The 27,515-nt window shown below is 41.8% G+C and overlaps 2 protein-coding genes across 2 annotated transcripts; one reads left to right on the top strand and one right to left on the bottom strand.

Moving 5' to 3' along the window:
• Window positions 1–12,181: 12,181 nt before the first annotated feature.
• Window positions 12,182–13,644, top strand: LOC133917618 (LIM domain-containing protein PLIM2b-like). The gene is made up of 5 exons (XM_062361495.1): window positions 12,182–12,401; window positions 12,547–12,643; window positions 12,758–12,786; window positions 12,920–13,009; window positions 13,160–13,644. The coding sequence occupies exons 1-5, from the start codon at window positions 12,267–12,269 to the stop codon at window positions 13,421–13,423; spliced, it is 615 nt and encodes a 204-aa protein (XP_062217479.1). The 5' UTR covers window positions 12,182–12,266; the 3' UTR covers window positions 13,424–13,644.
• A 1,867-nt stretch (window positions 13,645–15,511) lies between these two features.
• Window positions 15,512–17,217, bottom strand: LOC133919404 (salutaridine reductase-like). The gene is made up of 5 exons (XM_062363786.1): window positions 17,059–17,217; window positions 16,701–16,944; window positions 16,466–16,531; window positions 16,171–16,365; window positions 15,512–16,041 (listed from the first exon to the last, which is right to left on the bottom strand). Exons 1-5 carry the CDS (start codon window positions 17,091–17,093, stop codon window positions 15,655–15,657), a joined length of 927 nt encoding a protein of 308 aa, XP_062219770.1. The 5' UTR covers window positions 17,094–17,217; the 3' UTR covers window positions 15,512–15,654.
• Between the last annotated feature and the right edge of the window lie 10,298 nt (window positions 17,218–27,515).

Here is a 27,515-nt window from a genome sequence, read left to right as displayed (position 1 = left end):
TGAACTTCTGTGACCACCAATAACGACAGTACATAAAACTTTAGGCCGCGCTGCGTTAATCGTAGCACTCTCGTTAATTATGAGCATGAGTACATGACGCATAACACTTGGCTAGTTTTATATGATGACGACGTATCTCAGGAAACGAACTCAAGGATACCTCATGTCTCAAATGCAAAAAAATTGAAATCATGCTAAATTATATCAAATCTTATCTCGACGATCAAACAAATGGGAATTTGCCACCAAGTCTGTGCAAATGGGAATTTTCAACTTTTATAAGATTGTAGAGTTTAACTAAAGTTGAATTGCAACAGCACTTGAATAGACTCGCGAGCTCCAGTCGAATCCTTTCGTGGATCCTGCGTTGGCGCACAACTAATGGTGCAGTGAAGCCTTGACGTAGATGTACGGTAGGGTGTCCGTATCACCAAGGTATAATAACACAAAGTGTGTGTATATACATGGAATTTCATAAAAAATTTCGTGGGATTTGTATTGTAGTATCTTATAATTACTAATGAAGTATATTTAAAGTGATAAAGAAGTATAACACATATGTAAAAGTGGTATATGAGAGGTGAGAGTACATACACCCAGGAGTACATACTAGTTTTCCTATATATATATATATATATATTGTAGATCGCAACTATAATATTTTTGAGATTGTAACCGAGGGTAGACGTAGAGGACTATATATATTTGCAGTAACTAACATATCTTGTGGATTGTAACTATACTATTTTTATCATAACTAAAAGATGATGCACAATAAACTACAATATATCTAGATTTTTATATATAGAGAGTAATTCTAGACGAGGACCAGAGCCCGAGCCAGAGTCGTGTTGTTACATTTATGGTAATACTGAAGCTAAAAAACATCCGAGAATTTTGTCTGCGCACTCATCACCTATTTTTATTTCAAGGATGCCTGAAGTAATCGTCTTGGGGAATCTTGAATCAGTCTCTCAATTTACACGCTTTGCAAAGCAGGCATGTTAGTATCATAATGCAAGACATATACTCTCTCTAATCACAAATAAATATTATTTTGGTATTAACACAGTCCTCACAATATAATTTTAACTATTAACTTTTGTTATATATTTATAAAATACAGCAAAAGTATACTATTACATAGTAACTTTACAAGATAAATATACTGGTATCATTTTCAAATATATAAATTAATTTATAATCAAAGTTTGATATGATTGACTGCATATAATCTAAAATAATATTTATTTATGATAGAAAGAGTATATAGCTAGTGACATGTTTTATTCGCTGTCATGATCTAGAGAATATAAGTACAAGAAATGCTAGTCTTAACGAACACATTTTCTGTCGGCTATTGTCGGCTACAAAAGGAGGAACGACTTTCCCATCCAGACAGCACGCGAGCCAAGGATGCTACTTTGTCCTTTGTGTATGGTGAGACCGTGACCGTATCAAGAGGAAAGAAAATTGCAAATGCAGCAAACGGTAGCGCTGGCTGTGCCCACCCGCCCGAGTTTCTGGTGGTGTAACTAGTTGGGTATATATAAGATCTGACTGGTCCGCGTTTGAAATCCCCCACTCCTTCTTAGTCAATATCAAGGTAGCTAGCCCCGTGTATTTAAAACAAAATGCAGCATGCAATTTGCAAAGTGTAACAAGAAAACATGGCGAAATATCGTCGTCGGTTGAGCAAGATGTTCCGTTAACTGTGATGGCAAACAGGGGAGGAGGAAAGCGGCAAATTGTGATGCCGTTGTGTTAAAGAATTTAAGGGTTTAAACCGATAGGATCTTAGCTAGCATCATAATGAACACCAAATTGTATTATAAAATCGTGACTAATCCAATTGGAGGTGCCTCTAAGGCCGTGAACATCTCCATCTGCCTGATGCAGGCATGTATGAGATCGTTGTCGATATTGATACCGCGTATGTAGCGGGTGACATCGGCACTAACAATGGCCGATGGTCGGCTTTGGCCTTTAAGTCGCTGCCCACCTACTCTTGAGCGGTAGAGAGATTGTGAGAGTTAACTAGCCATCCTCTTAGTCATTCGTCACCTAAGACGTTATGCCCCTCCTTATAAGCTGGGGCAACCTGGGACTAAGCCAAAAAGACTCAGTTAGAGCCCACCAATCATGAGCATCTCTCAGTCAAACGTGACTCCATTCTTATGGGTGGCAGTTAGTTAAGATCATAACTAACATTCTCTCACTTAATAAAAAAGCTAACAACATAAGTCCAGACTCGATAGAACAATACACCAAGGTAACGTGTTGCAGCAATTGGTAAAATCACCGCCGAACCTCATAACCTACAGTGTATTATTCCATTTCAATAGGGTATATACTTATTAGGAGATGGCTCATACTCTTATGTGCAGTTTGTTTTCACTCGTCATCATGTGCACTTTTAAAATGGAAAACAAACTTTCTTGTTTCTAGAATCGATGATTGAGATCTCAATTTGTCCCAGAAGTATAGACTGTCAATAAATCTTATGTCGACACTAATCTTGAGACAAGCCTTTAGCAGGGAATCATTAGGCTAAACATGATATATAACAATTATATGCTAAACATAATACTTAACTCTTATAGGCGGAATGTCTTGATTCTGGATTACGTCTTTCACAACGTCATGTGTTTGGTAGCATCATTTGACATGTTATTACTCGAAACAAAATTGTACTCTAACATAATAAGTTCTGGGATAGAATCTTAAGCCAAAAGAAAATTTTCTATTTCTTATACCTCAACAGCCTAATGTGGATTTATTATTATCCAATAGTTTTATATCATACCACAAGTTAGCTTGCATCATAAATGATGCCTTAAGTGATTGGTTATAGCTATTTCACAATATAGATCCTCCTGTAAGGGTGAAGATTTAACTTCATGTAGATTTCTTAATATCAACACATCTTGCACAATTGACATCTGAATAGTGCACATCTTTATGAGATTCCTTATATATGAGCATATAATCATTAGCACCCTACGCATAACGCAGAGTTATCTTTAGTAATTTTCCAATGGTCTAATTCTAGATCAATATCTGCCAATTATCTTGGTTACATCAACTAATAAGGGTATATATTAATCTTAAGTATACATAATATTCATGATAGCGATATTGTAAGAAAAAACTTTTATTGCCCTCGATAATCGAAGTAAACTCTCTTAATATTAGATACATCTTGGTGAATCTTAATAGTCAAAATATGAGAGACATCACCAAGATAATCTTAATACCCAGAAGAAAAGGAATATTCAGGTCTTAAACATTAATGTCCCTATTATTGATAGTCAACAAGATATTTTCTACATAAACATTTAAGAGGTTAAACTTACTCCCACTAATCTTAATGTAGTCTTAAGGTTAAAACTTAATGTAGTCTTAAGGTTAAAACTTTTGGAGGCGTAGGGTTTAGGGTCTCTCGGACTTTCAATATTGGAGAATAACTCTGATTATCCTCAAGTATAGTTTACCCTGCCTTAGAGCTCCCATTAGAATCGATAACTCTACAAACCAGTGGTATGGCTTAGGAAAAATAATAGTAGGAAGTTTGACAATCTCACTAGAAATGTAACTTCTTTCTGGGATACCAACTAAATATATGTGCGATTATCTTTAATCCTTCCATATACTTAATGGAATAAGAATTTTGTTCATGGGGTTTATATCTCACATAATGAAGTATTTCCTTTCTTATTGAGACATTCCATTCTCCCCCTCGAAATATGGCATAAGCATCAACGATGAACTCTAAGTGAAGTCAATAGAGTTGACAACATGCTTAATCCTCCACAAATGATTTATAAGATTCTAATGTTGACAAACATAAGAAAATCACTTCTCATAATGAGCACATAAATTAAATTATTAGGATGGAGGGTTAAAGCATAATTTAGTACTGATGGAAAACTTCCAACAGCTTTAAACATTAGCATCATATCCCTTATCTAGGACTTCGTTTTAAAACATTTTATATTTCTGAGGTAATGTTAGCAGTATAAATGTAGTCTTTTATCTTAGTATATCGCCAACTTTCTTTATGAATGCACTAATTTAGGACATAATCACATTTCACTTCTCATTCTTAATTGTTGTCGTAGAAAAGAATGATGTAATGAGGTGAATTAGAAAGGCTCCAATAATTCTTTATGTCCGAGCTCATTATTCTTTGAGCACTCTTATGATTAGTGTATTGGCAAGAACTTTTAATGAACTTCATCATGCTTTTCCTTATTGACAGATAATCATAATTTAACTAGAGTATTGCTCCCCCAAATCCTAAATTTTATGATCATAAGGGACATTTGCTTAAGTTGCTCCCATTAGTCATCAGAATATATTGAATTTTCATGAATGTCTAAATTATTAGATGCTTCTCTAATAGGAGCCAGTCATTATCATTATGTTTGTGTGCGTAATCACTATACATAACCTCAAGAATAATATACTAATAAATTACTCTATTCTTTACTAGGGTACTAGGAACAATCGAATAACTTATGACTAAATTGATAATAGGGATATATCACTGATTATTACTTTAATATCCACAAAGGCTGTGAATAATTGTGTGTCATAAAATTAATCGTATGCTGGTTAGATTAATAACATGTTGATGACAAATTTTAATAATTCCAATTCGCTTCACCATTGGGCAGAAACACAGAAGAACCTAGATTCACTAATGGAGATGGCAAATGGTCACAAACAATGTTGGTCAGTATATAACTACGTGCTACAAAATATGATCCTTAAATCAACATAAAATCTCTAACCAAAACTTCTCGTTGGTTCCATCTTGATTAGAGAAACTATGGGAATGACACATGACAACAATCAACGTTGGTCAGAATGTAATCGTGTGCCACAACATAATTTCCAAACATCATTAAATCTCTAATTAAGACTTCTTGTTGGTTCCATCTTAATCAGAGACAACTTAATTATTACACAATCATGATCCTATATAATGCTTGAGACAAGATGACTTAATAACTTAATTAATTTAAGAATTAATTAAATAACACTTGACCATAATGATGTTGCTCAGATATGGCCATGAGCTATAAAATTAATCATAAACTCATGGTCTCAAAGCAAAATATATAAATTAGAGACGAACTTAATCATATAATCAAAAGATATGTGCATTAAATATTACTTAATTGCAGAAACATAAACATTAAATAATATCATAATTAATAAGTGGTGAATAGATGCTAATACTAAAACAAGGGAAAAAATTAAGCTCACAATTTTAGAGCAAAATTAAAGCATAAGAAAATTCTTGTCAACATAAAATATCTGACAACATAAGTGATTACATCTTAGCTTATTCTCGGAATGCACTAAAACGTTATTTGCGGCGGAATACACCTAAATATTATTTCGTGGCCCATGTGAGAAATATTCAAAAGGTCAACCTAAATCTTATGCCAAAAATTAGGCCCATCAAATATACATGGCCTAGGGAGATAAACATTTCATTAATGGGTAATAAATTTTGATAATTCATGATTATAAATAACTTTGGTTGAAATATAACCATAAAATATCAACATTATGTATACTAATACCCAAAACTTGGTTATAGTCCTAAATTAAAATTTCTCGTTGGTTCTATTTTAATTTGTGACACACTTAATCGTAAGAGGCCACAAAATTTCACTTAAACATTAATCAACATCAATTAAATTTGTGCAATCCATAATTATCAAAAGGTGATTGCATCATTTTGGGCAATTAAACATTATTAAAACAATGCATAAAACTCGCGCAGGCCAACCCACTGAAACACAGGCCAAGAAAACCTTCCAATAGGTCTTGCATTCAGTCTGGCCTGGCTAACTTCGGCACATGGCCCAACTAATTCCACAGGCCCGTATCGGCACGTGAGAGACAGGTGCCTTCGGATCTAATCGTGCAACTGGAAACGAGTTGCTCCGGAACAAAACACCCGTGTGAACCCTAACCCTAACACATTCGAGCACCAGCCACCCGACTTTCACGCTCGCGTGAGAGATATCAGTGGCTTGAGACATCGTCAAAGGGGAGACTCGCGCACGCTAATGGTGGCGCAGTGGGTCTTCTCACCGGTGCATGCATGCGGCAAAGATCTCATGCGCGGCTCCGTCGAGATGATCTTCCATGACGTTTGAAGTAGTGCAGGACGCAGCGAGCAGAGATCACATGCGGTAGAGCGGTAGAACACGCGCGCTTGGAGTGAAGGGACTCACCCGATGGCGGTGCGCGTGCGAGGGAGGCCATGACAATGGCGACGGCGATGGTGCTCGGCCCGTGAAGGATTCACGCATGCAGGAGCCGATTGGTCAGAAGTTCGACTGTGGAGAAACACGCTGGCATCAGAAGGTAACTTATCCACCCATCAAAAACATTAGGGTTCACGGGATTTTGATCAGCTCGGGTTAGGATGGTGAAAACATTGGGGATTTTTGGGTTTCACAGATGGCGAAATTCATTCAGGTTTCATGATTTGCTTCTAAACTCCCCTCCTTCTCCATGCTATGATCTACCTGGAACCCAAAACTTGAGCACACATCATGCAAAAACTCTTAATTTGTGGCTAATTGCATTAGGCTGAAGCTAATTAGCCCCGATCAGCATTAATAGATCATGAATTTAACCCTGAACCAAAACAATTATCAATAGGCTGAAGCAATTAGGGTCCAATATGAACAATTAGCATTAATCCGAGAGATAAACACATGAACATAGGCAAATTGAGGCCAAACATCATTAACTGAGTGCAATTAAGGTTCTAATAGGGTTCATGATAAGGCTAGATGGCTTTGATACTATTGTTAAGAATTTAAGAGCTTAAACCGATAGGATCTTAGCTAGCCTAATAACATGAACATTGAATTGTATTACGAAATCGTGACTAACACGATTGGAGGTGCCTCTAAGGCTACGAAGACCCCCACCTGCCTGATGTAGGCATACGTGAGATGGTTGTCGATGTAGATGTCACGTATGTAGCGGGTGAAGTCGGCACTGGCGATGGTCGACGGTCGGCTTTAGCCTTCAAGTCGCTACCCAGCTACTCTTGACCGGTAGAGAGATTAGGAGAGTTAGCTAGCCACTCTCTTAGCCATTCGTGACCTAAGATGTTGTGGCCCTCCTTCTTATAAGTTGGGACGACCTGGGACCAAGCCAAAAAGAGTCGGTTAGAGTCCACCGATCATGGGCATCTCTCAGTCAAACGTGGTCCTGTTCTTGTGGGTGGCAATTAGTGAGATCACAACCAACAAGTTGGATTTGCTGGTTGGTGCTTAAATTTAATCACCTTATGGATTAGGTGCTTTGCTTGTTAACCAATGGAAATTCTCTACTTAGATTAACTGGTGCATGCCTTTCATGATCGAGCAAGAGTAGAATATGTCGGGCAATGATAGGTCGATCATGAGCTCGATTGCTCACCGGTGCTTGAGCATTTCTCTGTAGATTAACTAGTTGCATGCCGCTCATGAGAACGTGTGGAAAACTTTCTAAAGTTCCTCCAAGCTGACCACTCGTAATTGAGTAGTGTGAGACAATGTAGAATGATAGGCCGATCTATGTTTAAGTTCAGTGTAGTTGAGACACTACATTAACAAAATGTATAAGAATATACATCTATATCTAGTCTCCCTCCCCTAAGTCCTTCCCTAAATCTTATCGATAACCAAAGGTCTTCATTTGCGTTAGTAAGGGTTGTGAAATTATTTTTTAGGAATAGTGGTTTTCAATTTGTGATCGATGGCCTTGCGCGTGCGATATATTCATTCCAGAATAGAGAGTGTTTGTAAATGGCAAAGAAGAAACAGTTATAAATGGAGCCACAATTTTCTGAACACTGACTAGTTATTTGTGAGTTGAAATAAACAGAGTTGTGGAGTAGCAATTACTGTAGAAAATTGCAGACACCCTCCTTTTGGTATTACAGAACTTGTTGCATACCTGTTTTGGGAAACACAGTATACTCTCAAAGCTTCAATGGTTTGCACAGTACTACTAGAAACGAAGAAACTGTTCATCACTTGATCCAAAATTTCAACCCCTTGACGACAACCATAAGTGCCGACTGTTACAGAACTGCAGATTGCGGTGCGACCCGCCTGTTCCCGGTCGTAACTCGTAACAAATGATTGGTGGCGTCGCGAGGAGTCGGAAAGCACAACTAAAACGAGCTAACTCCCACTGAGGTACAGACATCGAAGCAGAAGCAAGTGGCATCGAAGGAGAAGAAGGGACAACTCAAAATCACACATGCAGCGTTCTTCTCTGATACGCATGTTGGCGGATTTGATTCGTTCCAATAATCTTCCGATCCCACCAATCTTATATATACTTCTACTACGCACTCAAAGCTCCAATTATTGGCGATGGTCCTCGTGTGATCCTGCTACGTTCATCTATGGCGATGAGATGGACAGGCGGGACTCTGCTGTCGAATTGCGTCCGAAATCGGCAACTTCTTCATCCCAAGTCGTGCAAGCCCTGGACCAGGCCTTTAGGTCTCTTGGTCCATATCCGGTGCCACTTTGCCTCTTCCATCTGACTTCATGTGGTTCCTGTGATCACAGTGTTGCAAGTTGTAACGCATCTAACTTGGCTCTACCTGGGACTGAACTCTGAGAGAAGTCACTGCACAGCTTCATGAAATTGCAATGTTCAGTCCATCAGATCATCACGTTTTGTGCTCGATCATGGCACTATATATACAAGAGAATAAGAAACATGACACTACAAAAAGCAAAAACTGCAACTCCAAATCAGCTAGGGGTATGGCAAACTTCATTGATGTCAGGACCTAGACGTGGACATTTTTCTCTTTGGTTGTTTCTCTGATACCTAGTACCGGAACAGGATGACTGGGTAGGTAGGTAGGTAACAACCGTGACGCTGACCGCTGCGGTACCACTCGGACTTTCGAATAGCAGACTCTACCTAAACTCCCGTAAATAGGAGTTGTTAATGGATGAATAGAAGCACTTCGTATCTTACTTGATATTCTAATGGTAGCAGAAAGTCTGCACATCGAGCACCTATTTCATTTACATCACTGGGAATAACACCATTTATTTATGAGTGGTCTAGATCGAAATGACCAATTCAGAGAACTGATGTAGCGAGGCCCACAGGTTCTTGCCCTATGAAATGTAGGACAGGACAGGACAGGACTGGACTGGACAAAATGGAGCAGCTAAGTATGTTTGTTTGTCTCTGGATTGAGATATTTATTTATATTGTAGATTTTGGATTGTATATTCTACAAATAAACAGTTAGATTCTGGAAGTGTATTATGTAAATATATATTTGGATTACAGTACAATCCATAATTTACTCAAGGTGAGCTTCTACACTCCACAATTCAGAAATTAGAGAAAAACAAACAGGATCTTAAACAACTTGCTCCGTGTGTTTACTGGAAACTGGCCGGTGATTTACGAATTCGAATCTGTGCCCCTTGCTTCCTCTATGTCAAATCAAATTATTTCACCTTCGTCGGTATACCAAACTATCTTGACGTCCTTACAGGAATACTGGGTGGTATGTAACTCTCGCTGAGTCACCAGCCAGTGACTAGATGCTAGATAGATCAGTTTTATGACTTTTATCTGCCCTCAAATTTTTGGAAGGACCTCGTGTCTTCGTTTACATCTTGACCACGCAAAAGTTCCCAGAAAGTAATATAACTCTGTTCATCTAAAGGACTGTTCATAAATACGTTTACGTAGCCCAAGACTGTCGGCCGCGAAAGACAACAAGAACATGCAACATAGCTCATGATCTTGCCATTTTCTTTCTCTGGGGAAGATGAAGAACGTGGCTGTCATCTTAGTCACCGTCACGTAGCGATTTTCCTGTACCGACTGGTAGGGCGTTTTTATCATGGGCATGACTTGGTACGAGATTAAAAATGACGAGCACAAAAAATCTTTGCTTCTAGTAGGCGTCGTTTTCTTCGGTGATATCACATTTACTGTCAGGTAGATGTGGTACATATCTTGGCATAACACTTTCTTTTGACTGACCTTTGGTTATACTGGACTGCTACTTGTATTCGTCACAGAAGGATGGCACAAGAATGATGAGCGTTCTCTCTTGCGTAGTTTGAGAGTGCATAACGAGCTAGCTGGTCCGGGTATACGATTAGTTTGGTCGGTTTTTAAAAATTTAACCCGAATTATAAAATTAGGTGTCTCAAACCAAGTTAACCAAACTTACAAGGATGGCAAAAATTTACTGTTTTCGCAGTAGTAAATCAATAAAGCATTATTTGCCTACAGAACTGTTGTAGCCGGGTAAACGAGATACAGCTCGTGAATAAAAGCCCGTGAGAGGACCTTTAACAACATTTGCAAAAAAGAGGGCCTCTAAGGAAAAAGCCCATTTTCGTTTTCCGGCCGTACAACCCTGCTGGGCTGTGAAGCCCATTTTCATAGACCTCTGGACCGCACTGCTCGGCTCGACGTTCTCCCTTTCGCTGCAAGACAAAGAACGGAAAGAAGGAAAATACTAGCGTCCGGACGCCCTGTTGCTATTTTACTTGTTACCGTCGAATTTGTTGCAAATGAAAAATTTTACTACAATAAGGCACTTTGTTGCTCGGATTTCCCCTTATCATGCGCTGAATGACGAGCCTGATTCATAGAGCATCTCACTAGAAGAAATTGAATATTTTCTATAGCCAAAAATAGATAATTTTGAGATCTTATTCAATATGTAAGGATGTGTTCAACAAAAATTACATAAATCACAAACAAACATTATAATTGGACAATCAAAATCTATAGATCTCACTACAACATTCAGAAGGAACATAAGCCACATTTGCAGAAGTAGAATGCAACACTGAAGCCAAATTTTTTTAAAAAAAAACTTGTTCTTTTAGTGTAACAAATCAAAACCAACAACTGTGATACCTAAAAGTGTTTATCACAACAGCTTAATTGACTTAATGCAACATGCATTTACCCTGAAAATTTCTTCTCAAGAATCAACAAAAAGAACCACTGCAACATTCAAAAGTACCTATCCCAACAACTGGAATGAGCTAATGCAGCATGCATTTGCCTGAAGTTTTCTTCTCAGAATTCAACAAGAACAACTGCCACATTTGAAATTGCCTACGACAACAATGATAATCACCTAATGCAACACATGATGATACCCGGCCATTTGTTCTCCATCATCAGCAAAATCAACTCCTTTTGGAGATTGCGATCGATAGTGGAATGCACATCTGTGGCCAACGGAGCCCCATCGGCATCCTGCAAGGAATAAACTCCTCGTTGCCCAAATTGAAGCTCTATTGAGCTCCTCGCCGCCCAAATCGACGCCATCCAGACAAAAGCGAGCTCCTCACCGCCCAAATCAAAGCTCCACCGCAGGGATCGAGCTCCTTGTCGCCCAAACCGGCGCCCCACCTTCAGGATCAAGCTCTTCGCCATCCGAATCAACGTCATACCATTAGGATCTGAGTTCTTCAAGCTTATCTCCGTCAGGATCAAGCTCCTGCCCTCCAGCATCGATGCTCTACCGCTGGGATCGAGATCCTAACTGCCCGACCTGACGCTCTACTGCCGGGATCTAATCTCCTCCGCGCATGAGATCGAGCTTCTCTCTGTTAGGATCGGTATGGATCGAGCTCCATGATGGGTCCAGCGAGAGGTGTAGAGCATCCGACGTCCGATGGCTCCGGACATCTGCGAAGTAGCATTAACTGCCTTTACACGACGGTGGCGGCGGAAACGGGCAACACCTGACCTCACCACGTCGTCTTCGTGGCTCGCACAACCTACAGCAGAGGAGCGTTTCGTCCGTCCAGGCGCGTCCTTGAAAATAGGAGTACACGGGGCAGGCCCCAGATTCGCATCGGCGCCGGGCATGAGGGCGCCACCGCACCTCCCCGGAGCCAAGAAAACGAGCTTCGCTTGACTTTGTCTGTGCGGTTTAGAGCCCATGCACCTCCTATCTTTGCTCCGAAGCTCATGCCCTTCCCTTCAAAGCATCCCACCTCGCTCGCGAGACGTCAACATTTGGCTTCTTCTCTGAGTCGAGCGAACCTCTCCTCCACCCGCGTCGTCCGTTTTCTCATCGCCGGCCGCCCGGTCGGGGACGCGCCTGAACGAGAAGCAGCTATATATAAGAGAGAGAGAGAGAGAGAGAGAGAGAGAGATTTTGTTCCAGGCTTTTGCCCAGGCCGGCGTCTTGGCAGGTACAGTTAATACAGCTCGCCATGTCTTTCACAGGCACGCAGGGCAAGTGCAAAACCTGCGACAAGACCGTCCATTTCATCGACCTCCTGACCGCCGACGGCGTCTCGTACCACAAGACCTGCTTCAAGTGCAGCCACTGCAAGGGCACCCTCTCGGTACGTATGCATGCATGGCCAAAACTTTGCCGAAATGTAGATCAAGTTACATTGGATGAGATCAAGTTTTGTTCCTTTCGATTTATTTAGCCAAGAACGAAAATTTAGTAACGCGGGCTTATTTTCATCTCCGCGTCCCTTCTAGATTAGCAACTACTCTTCCATGGACGGTGTCCTGTACTGCAAGACACACTTTGAGCAGCTCTTCAAGGGGACAGGGACCTTCTCGAAGAAATTTCAAGGTAATGGTACGACAGAATACTCATCAGAATGTTACACACACAAAAAATTTCAAGGCAATGGTACAACAGAACACCTTCTCAAACATTTCTGATCCTTTTCGTTCTGTTATTCAGGTGGCGCATCTTCAAACAAGAACGACCAGGTATGGTTCTGCAAATCTGCTGGACCAATAATCCAAACTTCAAAAGTTGTAAAATCATTTCTTGTTTCTTTCTTATCATCGGTAATACATAATTGGCTACTATTTACAATGCTAATTTGGCATTTTTCTTCAGGCAAAAGCTCCGAGCAAGCTATCGTCTGCATTCTCTGGAACTCAAGATAAATGCACAGCGTGCCAAAAAACTGTCTACCTATTGGAAAAGGTACAAGAATGATGTCCTGTTACTCCGACAATATCAAATATCTGTTAAAAAAAAGTATATTAGAGTTACTTTTCCGATGAAATCATAACATCATCAAATGAGTTATGAATGCAAATCGACTAATTTGGCACGCTTGATCTTGTTGTTCAGCTAACGCTCGAAGGCGAGTCGTACCACAAGAGCTGCTTCAAGTGCTCGCACGGGGGCTGCATCCTGACGACGTCCTCCTATGCCGCGCTCAACGGGATCCTCTACTGCAAAATCCACTTCTCGCAGCTGTTCAAGGAGAAGGGCAGCTACAACCACCTCATCCAGACGGCGCAGACGAAGAAGGGCGAGGCCGTGGAGGCTGCGCCGGAGCCACCGGTGGATGCAGGGGCGGCAGAGCAGGAAGTGCCCCCGCAAGCGGCATAGAGATAAGATATTAGCAACAAAGCAGCAGACAAAAACCATATCTATACAACCTCTGCAATTTTCAATCAGTAGTTTGCAAATATATATTCTTCTCGGCCTTTTTCTTGTTCTGCCTCTGAAAGCTTGGTTTTTGTCCGTCTGGGACTGGGATTGTAACACGTATTGACTTGCTTAATTCTGTATGAGGCTCTGGATTCATGATGATGAAATGAGAATATGGTGTTATTCCCAGTACATTGCTTTCATCCATTGCATGAAGGTTTGCTTGACATCCCATGAAACTGGAGGACACAACTAGCAGTGGACCGGTTGGTCACCGGCTCCAGCAGCACTCGGAGCTTCCAGGTTCGATTCCCAATTGGGACAAATTCCGGGGCTGTCTCACGGACACGCAAGGAGCATGGGGGCGACACTCTAAGGTGGAGCCGAGTTCGGCGGGAGCGTAAGCCCACGTCCCGTCTCAAATCCTGGGCCTTCAATAAAAATCGTGTAGATAGAGTCGTACTGTTAAAAAATCTAGAGGACACAACTATAAAGGGAGGAGGTGCCACCGCGGCGATGGGCTTTCGGCTAACGGTAGGACTCTATGTATTCAATTTGGGCTGAATGCATGAGCTTTAGGTGTCAGGCTACGATGAGAATTGAGAGCAGTTAGGGTCCCTGACTCAAGCTGGCCCGTTGGGTATCCAACTCCTTACTCCCGTCCCGAGCCCAACTCCCAACCATGATTCAGCATCATCTAAAACGAAAAGGTCCTATAAATGAAAAATATAAATACAAAAAGAAAATATGCTTCATCATCATTTCGCCCTACAAAAACCATCCTTCAGCGTTCTCTACATTTTTTTTCCATACTGAATTTACCAAGTTGTCTAGAAATACAGTATCTCCATGTGAAAGGAAATCGCGTCTTCCATATAATAGTAGAGAGAGAAGGTGTAAGATCAATTACGGAAGGAAATGCGAAATAGCATGACGTGCAGTACTACTCCAATAGCAGCACCCTTTTCCAGTAGATTTTACTGCTTGTAATGGTGCGAGTAGATTGCAAGCATTACAGGGATGATGCGACCTCTGTGCAGTCCAAGAATTCACCAGTCACATGCCCCCCTTTGGCGCCAGGGCCAGAATGAGAGCTCCCTCTCTCCCTCCTCGACCGTTAGATCTCCGACTTGAAAGTTCATTTCTGTCGAGAGATAGCCAGGATCCACGCAGTTCACACATTGCAGTGGATGCTCCTTCGCAAGGATCCTCGAATAAGCATTGTATTTGATAAGAGCCTTGGACACTTTGTATGCGATGAACCCTCCTCCTGGAGGCCATCCATAAGGGCTCCAGTTGGCCGTCCCAAAAGTCCTTGAGGAACAATTCTGACAACTCATCCAATCTCTCTTTGGATAGTGTGTCGAGCTTGTTGAGCTCCTGTGTTAAGTTCATCGCCACTGAAAAGCTGGGGCATGATGGAAATATTATTATTTTGAGAAATAGAACTAGGTTTTTTTCCTTCTACAAGTGTAAATACTGCATTTGATTCTATTTTAAAAACGACTTCAGCAAATGTCATCACCTATTTTTTTTCCAGGCAACCAAACTGAGTTATCCAATCTCAATCCTATGATCCACATCCTTTCTTCCACCTCCCGTCTCCAACTCACGGTTCTTCTTCTTGTTTTGCCATAGCCATTCCATCCCCGCGTCGCCCACCTCCTCCCATCTTCGACAGCGTCCCCGCTGCCGGATCTACGCCCACCACCTACCACCGCGCTAACCAATCTATTTTCACGCTCATCTACCACCAAGCCTGCTCACCACCACGCTATAACCTACCGTCGGTCCAACCATCACGCTAGTCTTCCTCTAAACCCAGCACCTGGTGAACCCATCCACCTCGAAGCCTAACCTCCTCCCCTAACATCGCCGTCAACTAAATATATGAGTTCACACTTGCACCTGAGACGTGATCTCATTTTCAGGCACTTGAAATTTAGAAAGCGTGAAATTATCAGTTACCATAGAAAACTTTAGTCGAAGTTATGATCGGGAGACTAAGAACGAAAGTGGCACATAGCGCAGACAGGAACATCGTAATGACGAACATGCATGCTTTTGTAATGACAGCCACAAGCAGTGCACTTAGATTTATTAATCGCCACTCCAACCCTCAATCACTACTACTTTAGGATTACACAAAGGTGCTATACTTCCGTGGGATTACTATTATTTCTCTAAGATTACACAAAAGATGCTACTTCCGTGCGGTCGAAGTAGGCGCCAGTCACGCCGCCCTTCTCGGCGAGAGCGACCGCGACGGAGACGCTGGCGCCTTCCGCGGCCGTCAGGTTCCCCGTGTTGCAGTTCATCTCGGTCTCCACGTATCCCGGGTGCACGCAGTTGACCCGCAGCGCGGGGTTCTCCCTCGCCAGGATCCTCGTGTAGGCGCAGACGAGCGCCTTGGATACCTGGTAGGCCGAGTACACCCGGTCGGTCGGCCACCCGCGGGGCTCCAGCTCGCCGTTCTTGAAGTCCTCCAGGAACAGCGCCGGCAGCTCGTCCAGCCTCTGCTTGGTCAGCTTGTCGATGGTGTTCAGCTCCTGCCTGAGCTCTTCGCCGCTGAAAAACTGGAGCAAAACAACCAGACGTATATGTAAATTGGGATGTTTTATTTTTCCCAAGCATGATCCGTGATGTTTCTTTTTTTTCTTTTAGAAAAAAGTGTGATCTCATCTCTTTGATGTGAGGACGCATACCCTGAGTAGCCCAAATACTGAAGTGACATTAACGATCCTTCCGTCTGAGGAGGATTGGACAAGCGGAAGCAGTGTTTCGGTGACATTTTTGGTGCCATGATAGTTGATTTTGAGGCATTCCTCTGCTTCCTGGGTGGTCTGCGTGGTCCGTTGCCTCAGCCATTCGGCGACCTCGTTCTCATCCTTGCCTGCGAGCTGTTTTGATGCAATCGAACTCTACTTCAGTTTTACTCCAAAAGCACTGCTACTATATGTGTGAATTGCTACACAGCAAGAGGTCTGCCTATATATCTACCGTTTCCTTGAGAGCTGCCTCGTCGCCAACCTCCATTGTCACCCCGAATATTGCTGCGTTGTTGACCTGCGGCGCGTGAAAATTAAACGATTATACCGTGGTTTGTCCAAAGGCAAGAAAGGACCACAACAAGTCGAATCGATCGTGTCACGAATTACGCACACCTAGGTGACCTTCAATGCTATAGTAGAAAAGGAAACGTAACGCATGGTAGGGAAATCAGAGAGAGGCTTACCAATACGTCGAGCTTGCCAAACCTGTTCTTCACGAAATCAGCCAAACGAGCAGCACTGGCTGGCTCGGTGATCTCCAGCTGGTGGAACACGACGTCCGACAGCCCGAGCTCTCGAAGCTTGTCGACCGCTTCGGTGCCCCTCTTCTCGTTCCTCGCCGTCAAGACGACGGTGAGCCCGTTGGACGCCAGCTGCCGGCATATCTCGAACCCCATTCCCCGGTTCCCACCGGTAACCAGGGCAACCCTAACCATGCAAGAAAAAAGAAGAGAGAGGAACCGATCGATGAGCGCAAGTGCACAACCTAACAGCCGTGCGTAAAATAAGAAGCAATACCAGACAGATAATTTTAGTGTGCACCTCTTCTCTGATGGCATGGAGGTGCTTCCTTCCATTGTCTTTCAGCTACTGTGGTGCAGGAACAGGGACTGGTGACCGGGTAGAGACGGCCGGGCGATTAGGCTTGAAACGGTTGCATCTGCAGGCAGACAGGTGGGTTTTATATACTGATGATGGTTTGTAAAGCTTGTGACGAGAGGATGCGCGTCATCAACACCAGGCAGGCGATGATCGGGTGCTTGACCTTTCAGCTGGGCAGCAACCGCGCGGGTTCCATGCCGAGGTTGCCAGGCCACGTGGGCGAAAAGAACGTCTCGTCTCAGGGGTAGCATCATCGATCTCTTCTCTAAGTTGAGTTTGCCAACCTGCGACTGCTTCGTTCGTCGCGCGTTCCTTGTGGTCTGGAGTGGGACACGCCGCAGGTGCGGTGGTGGTCGTATTCTTCTCTCTTTAGATCACTCGAACCATTTTCTTTGTGTTTCGTTTTCTTTCTGGTTCTCTTCTTTATTTTTATTATTTTTATTTTTTTATCTTCAATAATTTTTATAAAAAAGATTTATAAAAGAAAAATCTATTATAAAAAAAATGACCTTGTAAATCTTTTTATTAAAGGAACCGTGAAGGAAAATCGTTAGAACATTAAAGTGAATGAAAAAAATTTCACAAAGGAATTCTAGGTCGTGAAGGGAATCCGTTGAGCATGTTCTTAGGATTTTCCATGGCAGAAACACAGATCCAGCTTTGCAGTGCACTGGCGCTCTTCTTACTGGTAGAATATATAGGATTGATCTATTATATTTGAACAATTCCAAATAAACTTTAAAAGCCTAATTAAGTGAAGACGGAGTATATCTTTTAGTCACCTTGCTAATGGATGTGAAAGGAGATCAATTATAATAAATTGTCTCATCTACTCATTTAGCATGTGTGGACGAGAGGACTACGAGAATACATACGCTCGTCTCGTTGGGCCATGGCTGGAGATAGGGTGAAAGACATGGACGCACGACATCTATATGAATGGCTCACAATCTGCGGTTGCAACAGTGAATAAGAATGAGAGTAGCAACGACATAACTTCTAAACTATAGTAATGCAACTCGGCATACCTGGATTTGAGAATCGCATCCAACTTAGTGAAGGGGGCCGTCTTCTCTTCCGTGTTCTCCTAGTAATGCACCTTGCATTGGAAAAGATTATTGTTTCAGGTATCATGAATAATTTTTTTGTTCCGCGGTTGCACGCGAGCAGCCCAACCCGCGTGCAAGTGATCGAGGGGCCCATAGAGCCCACTAATGGTTTGATACAAACTTTTCTTGTTAATTTTTTTAAAACTTTTCCTCGCAATATTTTTTCTCAAAAGTTGTGAGCTAAACATTTTCTCAAAAGTTTGAGCGAAAACTTTTCTCTGAATAGTTTTAACAAAAATGTCATTACGTGAAAAATAAACAAAGAAGACACGATTTAGTGACGAATCCTTCTACGACTTATCACTTATGTAGCCTTAGATCAGGATTGGACCTTGACCCATCACTGATAACAGCTTATCAGTGACGGGTAATAATGTTACATATCACTTATCATATTGGTGATGACTCATAACTATACCTATCACTTATAACTTGGTCATAAGTGATAGGTCTCCATACATCAGTTATAAGTGACAGGTCATATCATGACCCATCATTTATTATCTGATCATAATTGATAAGTCTCCCTGCAACAATCATAAGTGATGAGTCATGTTATGACCCGTCACTTATGACCTGACATAGGTGATAGGTCTCCCTGAGCTATTCATAATTGACGGGTCGCAATATGATCCGTCACTGATGACTTAGCTCTGTTATAAGAGTTGTCCAGCTATTGTGCATGCCTAACAGTTATATGACTCAATAGTATTGCGTGCACAGTAGATTTGATGATTTTCTTCAATTCCACTAGAGACTTTCTAATATCTTTTTTATTTGAAGTTTGAATTGCTGCTAGGTATTTGAAGGTTTGCATCTCCCCTTTTCCTTCTCCTCTAACCCCTATTTAGTAGATTTTTTGTGCTTTGAGTTGCAATCGACTATTTTGCATATTTATCCAACTTATTACAAGTGAGTTGTATTTATGTTAGATTTGATACTAGGTTTGCCCAATCTACCGCGAGATGCCACAGATCTATTGTAATTGTATGAAATTTTTAATCGTATGCTTAATCACGTAATTAAGGTAATTGTTAATGAAGAATAAATGTTTTTACATTGTAGATGGCAGACATAAGTTAGATTTACCTTGAGACCCAGACTTGTCTGGAGTACCTGAGTGGGTTGAAGTATTTTATGAGTGCTATTTTGGTGGATATAAAAGATCATAGTAAAACGACAATGTATTATCCATGTCGTGATTGCAAGAATGATAAGAAGTTCCTAAAACCAGACAATGTCCATGCATACTTAGTCATGCGTGGATTTAAAAAGAATTATACATGTTGGAACAAACATGACGAGGAAGACCTTAACGAAGGAGAGATTATATATGTTGGAATAAACATGACAAGAAAGACCTTAATGAAGGAGATTGATCGGGGTCTCCATGCCGATAGTGTGGATCAAGAACTTACACCCGTGATATGGATCATGATCTCAGGGACGAGGATATATTAGGTTTCAATAATAATGATCTAGAGAATTTTGTGGATAATGTGGACCAGATGTTGCGAGATGTCGAGCGACACAACGAGTACAATAGTGGTGAGTTTGCTAAATTTCAGAAATATGTACGAGATTCTAAGGCGCCACTTTATCCTAATTGTAAGGAGAAGTACACACAGCTATTTGGGGACCTAAAACTTCTACAGCTGAAGGCAACCTATGGTTGGACTGGTAAGAGTTTTGAAGCATTGTTGGATCTACTAATAGACATGCTACCGGAGAGAAACTTGGTGTCTGAAGGCGTCTACGATGCAAAGAAGATAATTTGTCATTTAGGACTAGAAATAGAAAAATATATGCATGTAAACAAGATTATATCTTGTTTTGTGGAGAGTATGCAAAGCTGGATCAATATCTCGTTTGTGGATCTCATCGATATAAGCGTATAAATGATGGTGGTGACAGGGATGGAGGCAAGAAAAGTAAAAGGCCTCGTAGAAAGGTGGTGTGGTATTTTTCTGTAATTTCCTGTCTGAACTATTTGTTTGCTAATAGAAATGTGACATAATTGGTGTGTTGGCATAAGAAGAGTTGTAAGAATGACGTAATGATATGGCACCCAGTGGATTTCACTCAGTGACGAACCATCGATTCCATATTTTGTTAGTTCGCTGAAGAATTGAGAAATATTAGATTTGCTATGAGCACAGATAACATGAATTCATTTAGTAATATGAATACCTCATATAGCACATGGCCTGTTGTATTATCGATTTACAACCTTCTACCCTGTCTTTATAACAAGCGAAAATACATTATGTTGTCGATCTTAATATCATGACTGAAACAACCTGTCAACAATATAGATGTATACCTCAGGCCTTTAGTCGATAATCTTAAGAAACTCTGGTTGAAAGGCGTCGAGGTTTGAGATCAGTACAAGCAAGAGTACTTTACCTTGCATGTCATATTGTTTGTCACCATCAATGATCTGTCAGCACTTCGTAACTTGTCAGGTCAGAACAAAAGAAAAGGTGAAGCTTGCCCCCATTGCTCAGATGACACATGCAGTTTGAGGTTGAACAAATCAAATAAAGTAGTGTACATGTGGCATCGATGTTTCCTTCCCAAGAAGCACCCGTACTGAAACATGGACAAGCAGTTAGATAGTATAAGGGATAAAACTTTACCTCCAAGGTATTTCAGCAGGGAAGATATCCACAATCAGGTTAAGAATATCAATGCTGTCCTTGATATGCAAAAAACGATCCTCCAAGTATGATGAATAATAGAACAAGAAATTAATACTATTCGAGCTAGAGTATTGAAAAAAACTAGATGTTCATAACTCTATCAACAACATACATGTAAAGAAGAATATTTGTAAGAGTCTGATTGGTACATGACTCTAAATATAGGGAAAAGAAAAGGATCAGGAGAATACATGAGCTGACCTTGAAGAAATAGGCTTAAGGCCGGAGCTCCATGCACATAATACAAACAAAGGAAAATACCTATCCCAATAGCTATCATTCTCTCCAAGAACAAGAAAAAAGAATTCTGTGAGTTCTTGCACGGTGAGAAAATTCCCTCTGGTTACTCATCTAAAATCGCAAGACTTGTTTCGGTGAAAGAGCTAAAAATAAATTTTGCCATGATAAAGTCTCATGATTGCCATGTGATGATGATGTTATGACTTGCGGTAGCTATTAGGAACATCCTCCGAATTAAGGTTCGTGAGGCTATCCTAAGTCTGTGCTTTTCCTTCAATGCAATTGAACAAAAAGTGCTCAATCCAAACTCACCGGAGGAGCTAGAAAAAAGATACTTTGAGACTTTATGTATTCTTATGTGTATTTCCTACATCACATGTTTCCCTATGAGATATATATGAGTGTTCTCAAGTCATACGTAAGGAATTGAGCCTTTCCTGAGGGATGCATCATGCATGATTACGCTACGAAGGAAGCATTAGAGTGGTCTATTGATTACATTGACCCAAATAAACCAATTGGTGTGTCTAAGTCTCGCCATGAGGGGAGGCTCGTAGGTGTAGGGATTCTGTGGAAGATGACAATAACTCCTAATCTGAAGGCATACGACCAAGTTTATTTCCTCGTACTATAACAAATGAGTGAAGTGTGCCCATATATCGATGAGCATAAGCAGATGCTACTTAAAGAGAATCAAGGGTAGACAAAAGCTTAGGTTGCAAGGCAACATATGCAAAGGTTCACGACTTGGTTCCGAGATCGAATTAGACAATCAAGTACTCCTACAATTGCTCTGATTAAAAAACAGCATCGGGCCCTATATATACAATTATAACATATCAATGGTACGATATAAACGGATATACATTTTACACGGTTGCCGAATATGTAAAGAGCATATACCAGAACAGTGATGTCTAGGGGCACATACTATGGTCAAATAGAGGAGATCTGGGAGCTAGGATTCAAGATAGTCCTGTTTTGGTGCTGTTGGGTACATGAGACGAAGGGCATCACTAATGACAAGTATGGATTCACTAGCATTGATCTTAAACATGTCAGGTACAATTCTGAACCTTTCGTACTAGCTAAAGATGTTCGCCAAGTCTTTTATGTGACTTACAAACCAAAGAAGAAACGTCATGTGGTTCTTTCTGGGAAAAAAACGCATTGTCAGAGTTGTAAACGTCATTGATGAGGAGGAGTTCAATCAATTGGATGAAATCCCCTCTTTTGCTACTGCAATCGTGCCAGCCTTTCCTCGATCGAGAAAACTCCATACCTACGCTCCGACCATAATAAAGGGATCCATGTCAAGAAAGCACGAAAATAACGAATTTAAATTTGAGTGTCAAATTTGTAATACTAATGTCAAATTTGAATATATATATATATATATAATTTGTAATATTAATAACGAATTTGTAATATTAATAACGAATTTGTAATATTAATGTCAAATCTATAATATTAATCTCAAATTTAAATTTTAGGTTTCAAGTTATTTGAATGTGTAATATTAATGTCAAATTTCTAATATTAAGTGTTTGCTTACATATAATAAGTTAGATAGTTTTAAATTTGAATTAAGTGTAAAATTTCACATAATAATTTATGAATTTGAATCTGAAAGATTTCTGTTAAAGTGATAGGTGACGAGTCATAAATATCACCTGTCACCTATGATTTATTATAAGTGACGAGTGCTTATCATAGGTGACAGGTGATACTCTTAACCTATCATATATATATAAAGGCTCAGTCCCACCCCCTCTGTGTTATTTTGCCTAAGTCCCAGCTCGCTCGCCCGTAGCACACGCTTGCATCACTCCACCATGCCTCTCCGATGAGACGTTGTGCTTCCTGCTCGTCCCCAACGCGCCGCAAGACCACCTCGTTCGGACGTACTGCCCCGGCCTCCTCCTTCCCCACGAACTGCATGCCCCGGTTCCTCCTCCCCGGATCCGAGCTCCCCGACACGCAGCCGTGCTTCCTCCTCATCCTCGACGCGCCACCCGACCTCCTTCCCCACCAGCTGCACACCTAGGTCACCTCCCTAGATTCAAGCTCCCCGACGCGCGACCGTGTTTCCTCCTCGTCCCTGACGTGCCTCTCGACCTCCTCATCCTTGGCGCGCTGCCTTAGCCTCCTCTTTCCCCATGAGGTGCATAGGGTTTCTGAGACAGCGATAGAGTTGTCGTGTCTCGATCATCGGTTCCTTTCAGCGGGTGACTATGTGTCTACTTTCCTCCTCCTCTATTCTGAGTAGTATGTTTGTATGTGATGTGATACTTAATATGAATATATGATCTGAGATCGGGCATGTTTTTCTAAAGTATAATGGTTTAGGCATGTATTATCTCTTGCTATTCGGTTGAATCTGGTAGCCTCTGGAGATCAACTAGTGTTACTCTGTGATCTGTGTCTTTTGATCTCAGGATTGTTGCTGCTCTTAGGCCATCTCCAGCAACTATCTCATATTTTCATCCTCAAAAATACTATTACAGCATCCCTTATTTTTTCATCTCCAATAGCTATCATATTTCCTTCCTTCTACTACTCTTTTCCTCCCTCCAGATCCACTGACAGCCTCTATAAACAGTACCGCTACAGTGTTTCCCTCTCCCTGGATGTAAACAGTACTTTACAGTACCCTGCAAAATCACAGCTCCATACTCCCTCTGCAACACTGTAGCAGTAATGTAACACCGCACAGCGTATCTGGTGGAGAAGATTTCTGGTGCTACAGTAGCCCGAAAAATCACTGTACCACTGGATCGGCATATTTGCAGATTCTGCTGGAGTAGCTCAGAGTGTGATTACCAATTTTGATACTTGATACAGCAGCTGCTTGATGTCATCATCTGTTTTACATTCTGCTGGTCAGTTTTTGCCTCTGTCACTGTAGTACATTACTTCTTCATTTCAAAATTTATGTACTCTTTTATGTCTATGCAGTACTATCAATGATGATTTAAATCTAGAGATTTATGTATAGGTTCTAAAACTAGATGAAAAATTAGAAATATGTCCAATCGATGATGTGTTTCATGAACAGTTAGGGAGTAGCATCGACCGTTGTGTTGGTGATACCTCTTATTTTCTCCTATGGGGCCTTGTCGATGTCCTCAAAACCAATTGCCATGGATTTCCCTGCTTGGCTAGCACCTACAGGAAGCCAAAAAAAAATGTTACCGACTCATTGCAACAGTTTTGGAAAACAATGAAAGCGAGCATTATTGAACTATCACTATATATAACTCATCTAAACTTTGTAATCACACAGTCAAATCCTCCATCATCCACGTGCCCAATAGTGTCGACGCTTGTACAACATTTTCTGTCATAGATTCAATGAATACACAAGTCACACGAACCATCAGAGGAGACAAGGAGCGCACGAATCTAACAAAGTTTCAGACAATGTTAGTTCAATCTCAGCCTTCACTTGCTCCACATAATGGTCAGAAGACTATGCCACAATTTTTTGTTGAACATTCTACTTGACATAGACAAAAGAAAAGAATATAACAAATCAACACATAGTACTTTCTGAGGCAGCAATCAGCAAAAGAGGAGGCAGAGCTCAAAGATTAGTCTCAGAATGCATCGAAATGATAATAGATCGAAGGCTGAATACCTGTATGTCAATAGCAAAGAATTCCAAATTCATCCGCAATTAATAGAATCACAACATTAGAAGAACTTTTGCCAAAGATCGAAGCAATGAAAGATACATTGCAAAATAACTTACCTCTCTTAGTGCACCAATGCGTGGAATTACACTGCTGTCATTCTTTATGTAAGACACCAGCTGTCATTCTTTATGTAAGACACCAGCTCTTTAGGAATTGGTGAACTAAAGTATATGTATGCCCTAGTGTTTGAAGTGAAATCATCAATGGGTTAGTCAAAATTAATTACATTTGAAGTTTTTGGAACTGAAATTCTAGCTACAATTGAAATGACAAATCAACATACTTCCTGTATAGTGGACATCTCCCAGACATGTCAGATAGAAGCATTATGATATTGCAGAATGCGAAATGTATGAATCAGAAAAGAGCATTATAACTTATGGAATTGGCTACATGGAAAAATTAGATGGTGCATATAGGTATTTATCATTTTAGAACCAGCAAAAGCTAATGTTATGGGAAACAGAAAATAAATCACTGCTGGTTTAGATTGAAATGTATAGAAGCTACAAATTAAGTATTACCTAGGGAAACGTTACACTCAAAAAGACAAAAGGAAAGGTCAATGGAAATTGAACATTACTTATCTTTCAGTGGCTGGAGAAAGTAGATTGCACCCATTGAGGGCATCGGCTCCCTTCTCTTGAACAGATCTTCTACCACTGCATGATACGGCAATAAGCTTACTTAAGTATCTTGCTTTAAGATAAGTCAAAACGTCAGATTTTTTGAAGTGTTATTGGCCGCAAAGGAGACCTTTGAAAAGGTGCCTTCCGAGTAAATGTGGTCATATGGACATGATAATCACAACCCATATATTTTCTGCTAAATGATCATATATCCTGGTTTGCGCAACTTACATGAAATTCCTGCGTCGATAATTTCTGCCATCTTGCAAGCATAAACCATGATCTTCACGGTAAATTTGTCCATTATAAGAACCTGCAAACACAGCAAATGAAAATCACAAAATTATTTCCCCTCTCACTACCCACAACGCGACTAATTATTAGGGCTTAAACTAATGAAGGTCCTTCCATCACAACATGCATCAAGATGCATTGTGGGGGGTATGATCATGCATACACAATTACACATTGCACAAAAAAATCGGCAGCGATGTGAAACGAATATGGAAAGGATTCTCATCCCAACAAAAGAAGCGAAGAATTACGAAACTAAACATATTAAGCAATAAGCACACAGAGTATGCATAAGGCAAGCTGTACAAATTATCGAGGATACCTTCCATGAGCTTTTGGTCTCCTTATCTTTGTCCGGCTTCAGCAAGTCCTTCATTATCCCTGCAGAAAACAGGAGAGAAATTGGGGGAGGTAAGCATCTGTTGAATGATCACGCTAAGGCCACTGTAAGGATGAGGGTCAATTTAATTTAGAAGCGTGTATGCGTACGATCATGGCAGACGTTACGGAAGACCTTGGGGTCATCCAATGGGGCACCGAAGTCCGTCGACATCTCTCCATCACCGACGACGACACTATCCAATCAACAAAACCCAAACCACCATAGCCACCACCTATCCGTCCCCCTCCACTTCTCACTCCCTCACCACCTAGCCGGGCAGGAATGGCGACGAGTGTAGTGGGTGCATGCGGGGTGGGGAGGCGAGGCGTGGGGCCCACTGTGATCCCCACGGGGAGAGGAGGTGAGAGCGAGGCAACGCAGGAGGAAAGATCAGAAGTTTTTACGCGTGTGATCCGCGTGCCTCCCGATCGGATCCCGCCGGTGCAACCGGATCTGGTAGGAGTGGTGAGATTGGGGGGGGGGGGGGAGGGCGTACTAGGATCAGAGCGGGTAAGCGATGCTCTGGCGGTGACCAGGCCACTGAGCCGTCGACGAGGCGTGGAGGCGAGGGCGGCCGGATGTGGAGGAGGGCCGTTGCCATCGGATCCGGCTGCTATGAGCCCGTGACCTTGGGGAGGGCTACCGCTGCCGTGAACCACCACGAGCTCAGGGAGGGCCACCGTGTCCTCCAGATCCGGCGCATACTAGTAGTGACGACCTCAGGAGGGGCGTGAATAAGAGGAGGTGGAGGTGGTGTAGGTGGCGGTGGCGGATGTGGTGAGGTGACGACGAGGAGGAGGAGGAGGAGGTGGCAGAGGAGGGGAGGAGGGTATCGACGTAGCAGGCGACGAGGCAGAGGTGTGCGTGGGGCGTGGCGCGGGTGGGGCCGTGGCCAGGGGAGGTGGCGCGGGGTGGAAGGGAGGAGGCAGATGTGGTGGCTGGGAGAGGCGACTGCGATTGGAGACGATAGACGAGCCAGGCATGGGGAGGGGAGCGAGGGACGGGCAGGATCCTACTGATTTGGCAGAGGCGGGGCGCGAGGCGGAGGCAGCGGCAGAGGAATATTGTGGCGGACGGATCACGTCTTACGCCTTTTTAAATAGGAGAGGGGAGAAATTAGTTTCCATCTCTGCATGTAGCGACCGGTGAGTGTGATTAAGTGAACCGTGAGAGGAGCGAAGTATTTCAGGGGCACTAAATACTAGAAGCACAGCTCTGCACCCTGCTACCGGGTAATTAAGTAACTAATTCAGATTTAAAAATTATGCCATACCACTTAAGCTGTTAGGATTTACACCTGACCTAACTCGCTATACCTATGAGTTGACGCCGCTAGCCTAGGT

This window comes from Phragmites australis, chromosome 5 (assembly GCF_958298935.1).
Source record: "Phragmites australis chromosome 5, lpPhrAust1.1, whole genome shotgun sequence".
In the NCBI taxonomy this organism is placed as follows: Eukaryota; Viridiplantae; Streptophyta; class Magnoliopsida; order Poales; family Poaceae; genus Phragmites; species Phragmites australis.
The sequence above is the reverse complement of the archived record's forward strand: the minus strand, read 5'-3'. Positions and strand labels throughout refer to the sequence as shown.

Coding starts and splice junctions, on each gene's coding strand:
- LOC133917618 (XM_062361495.1), top strand. CDS start 12,267: ATGTCTTTCACAGGCACGCAGGGCAAGTGCAAAACCTGCGACAAGACC. Junction 12,402..12,546: donor ACTGCAAGGGCACCCTCTCG/GTACGTATGCAT, acceptor CGTCCCTTCTAG/ATTAGCAACTACTCTTCCAT. Junction 13,010..13,159: donor CTGTCTACCTATTGGAAAAG/GTACAAGAATGA, acceptor CTTGTTGTTCAG/CTAACGCTCGAAGGCGAGTC.
- LOC133919404 (XM_062363786.1), bottom strand. CDS start 17,093: ATGGAAGGAAGCACCTCCATGCCATCAGAGAAGAG. Junction 16,945..17,058: donor TCCATGCCATCAGAGAAGAG/GTGCACACTAAA, acceptor TTGCATGGTTAG/GGTTGCCCTGGTTACCGGTG. Junction 16,366..16,465: donor AGGCAGCTCTCAAGGAAACG/GTAGATATATAG, acceptor GCATCAAAACAG/CTCGCAGGCAAGGATGAGAA.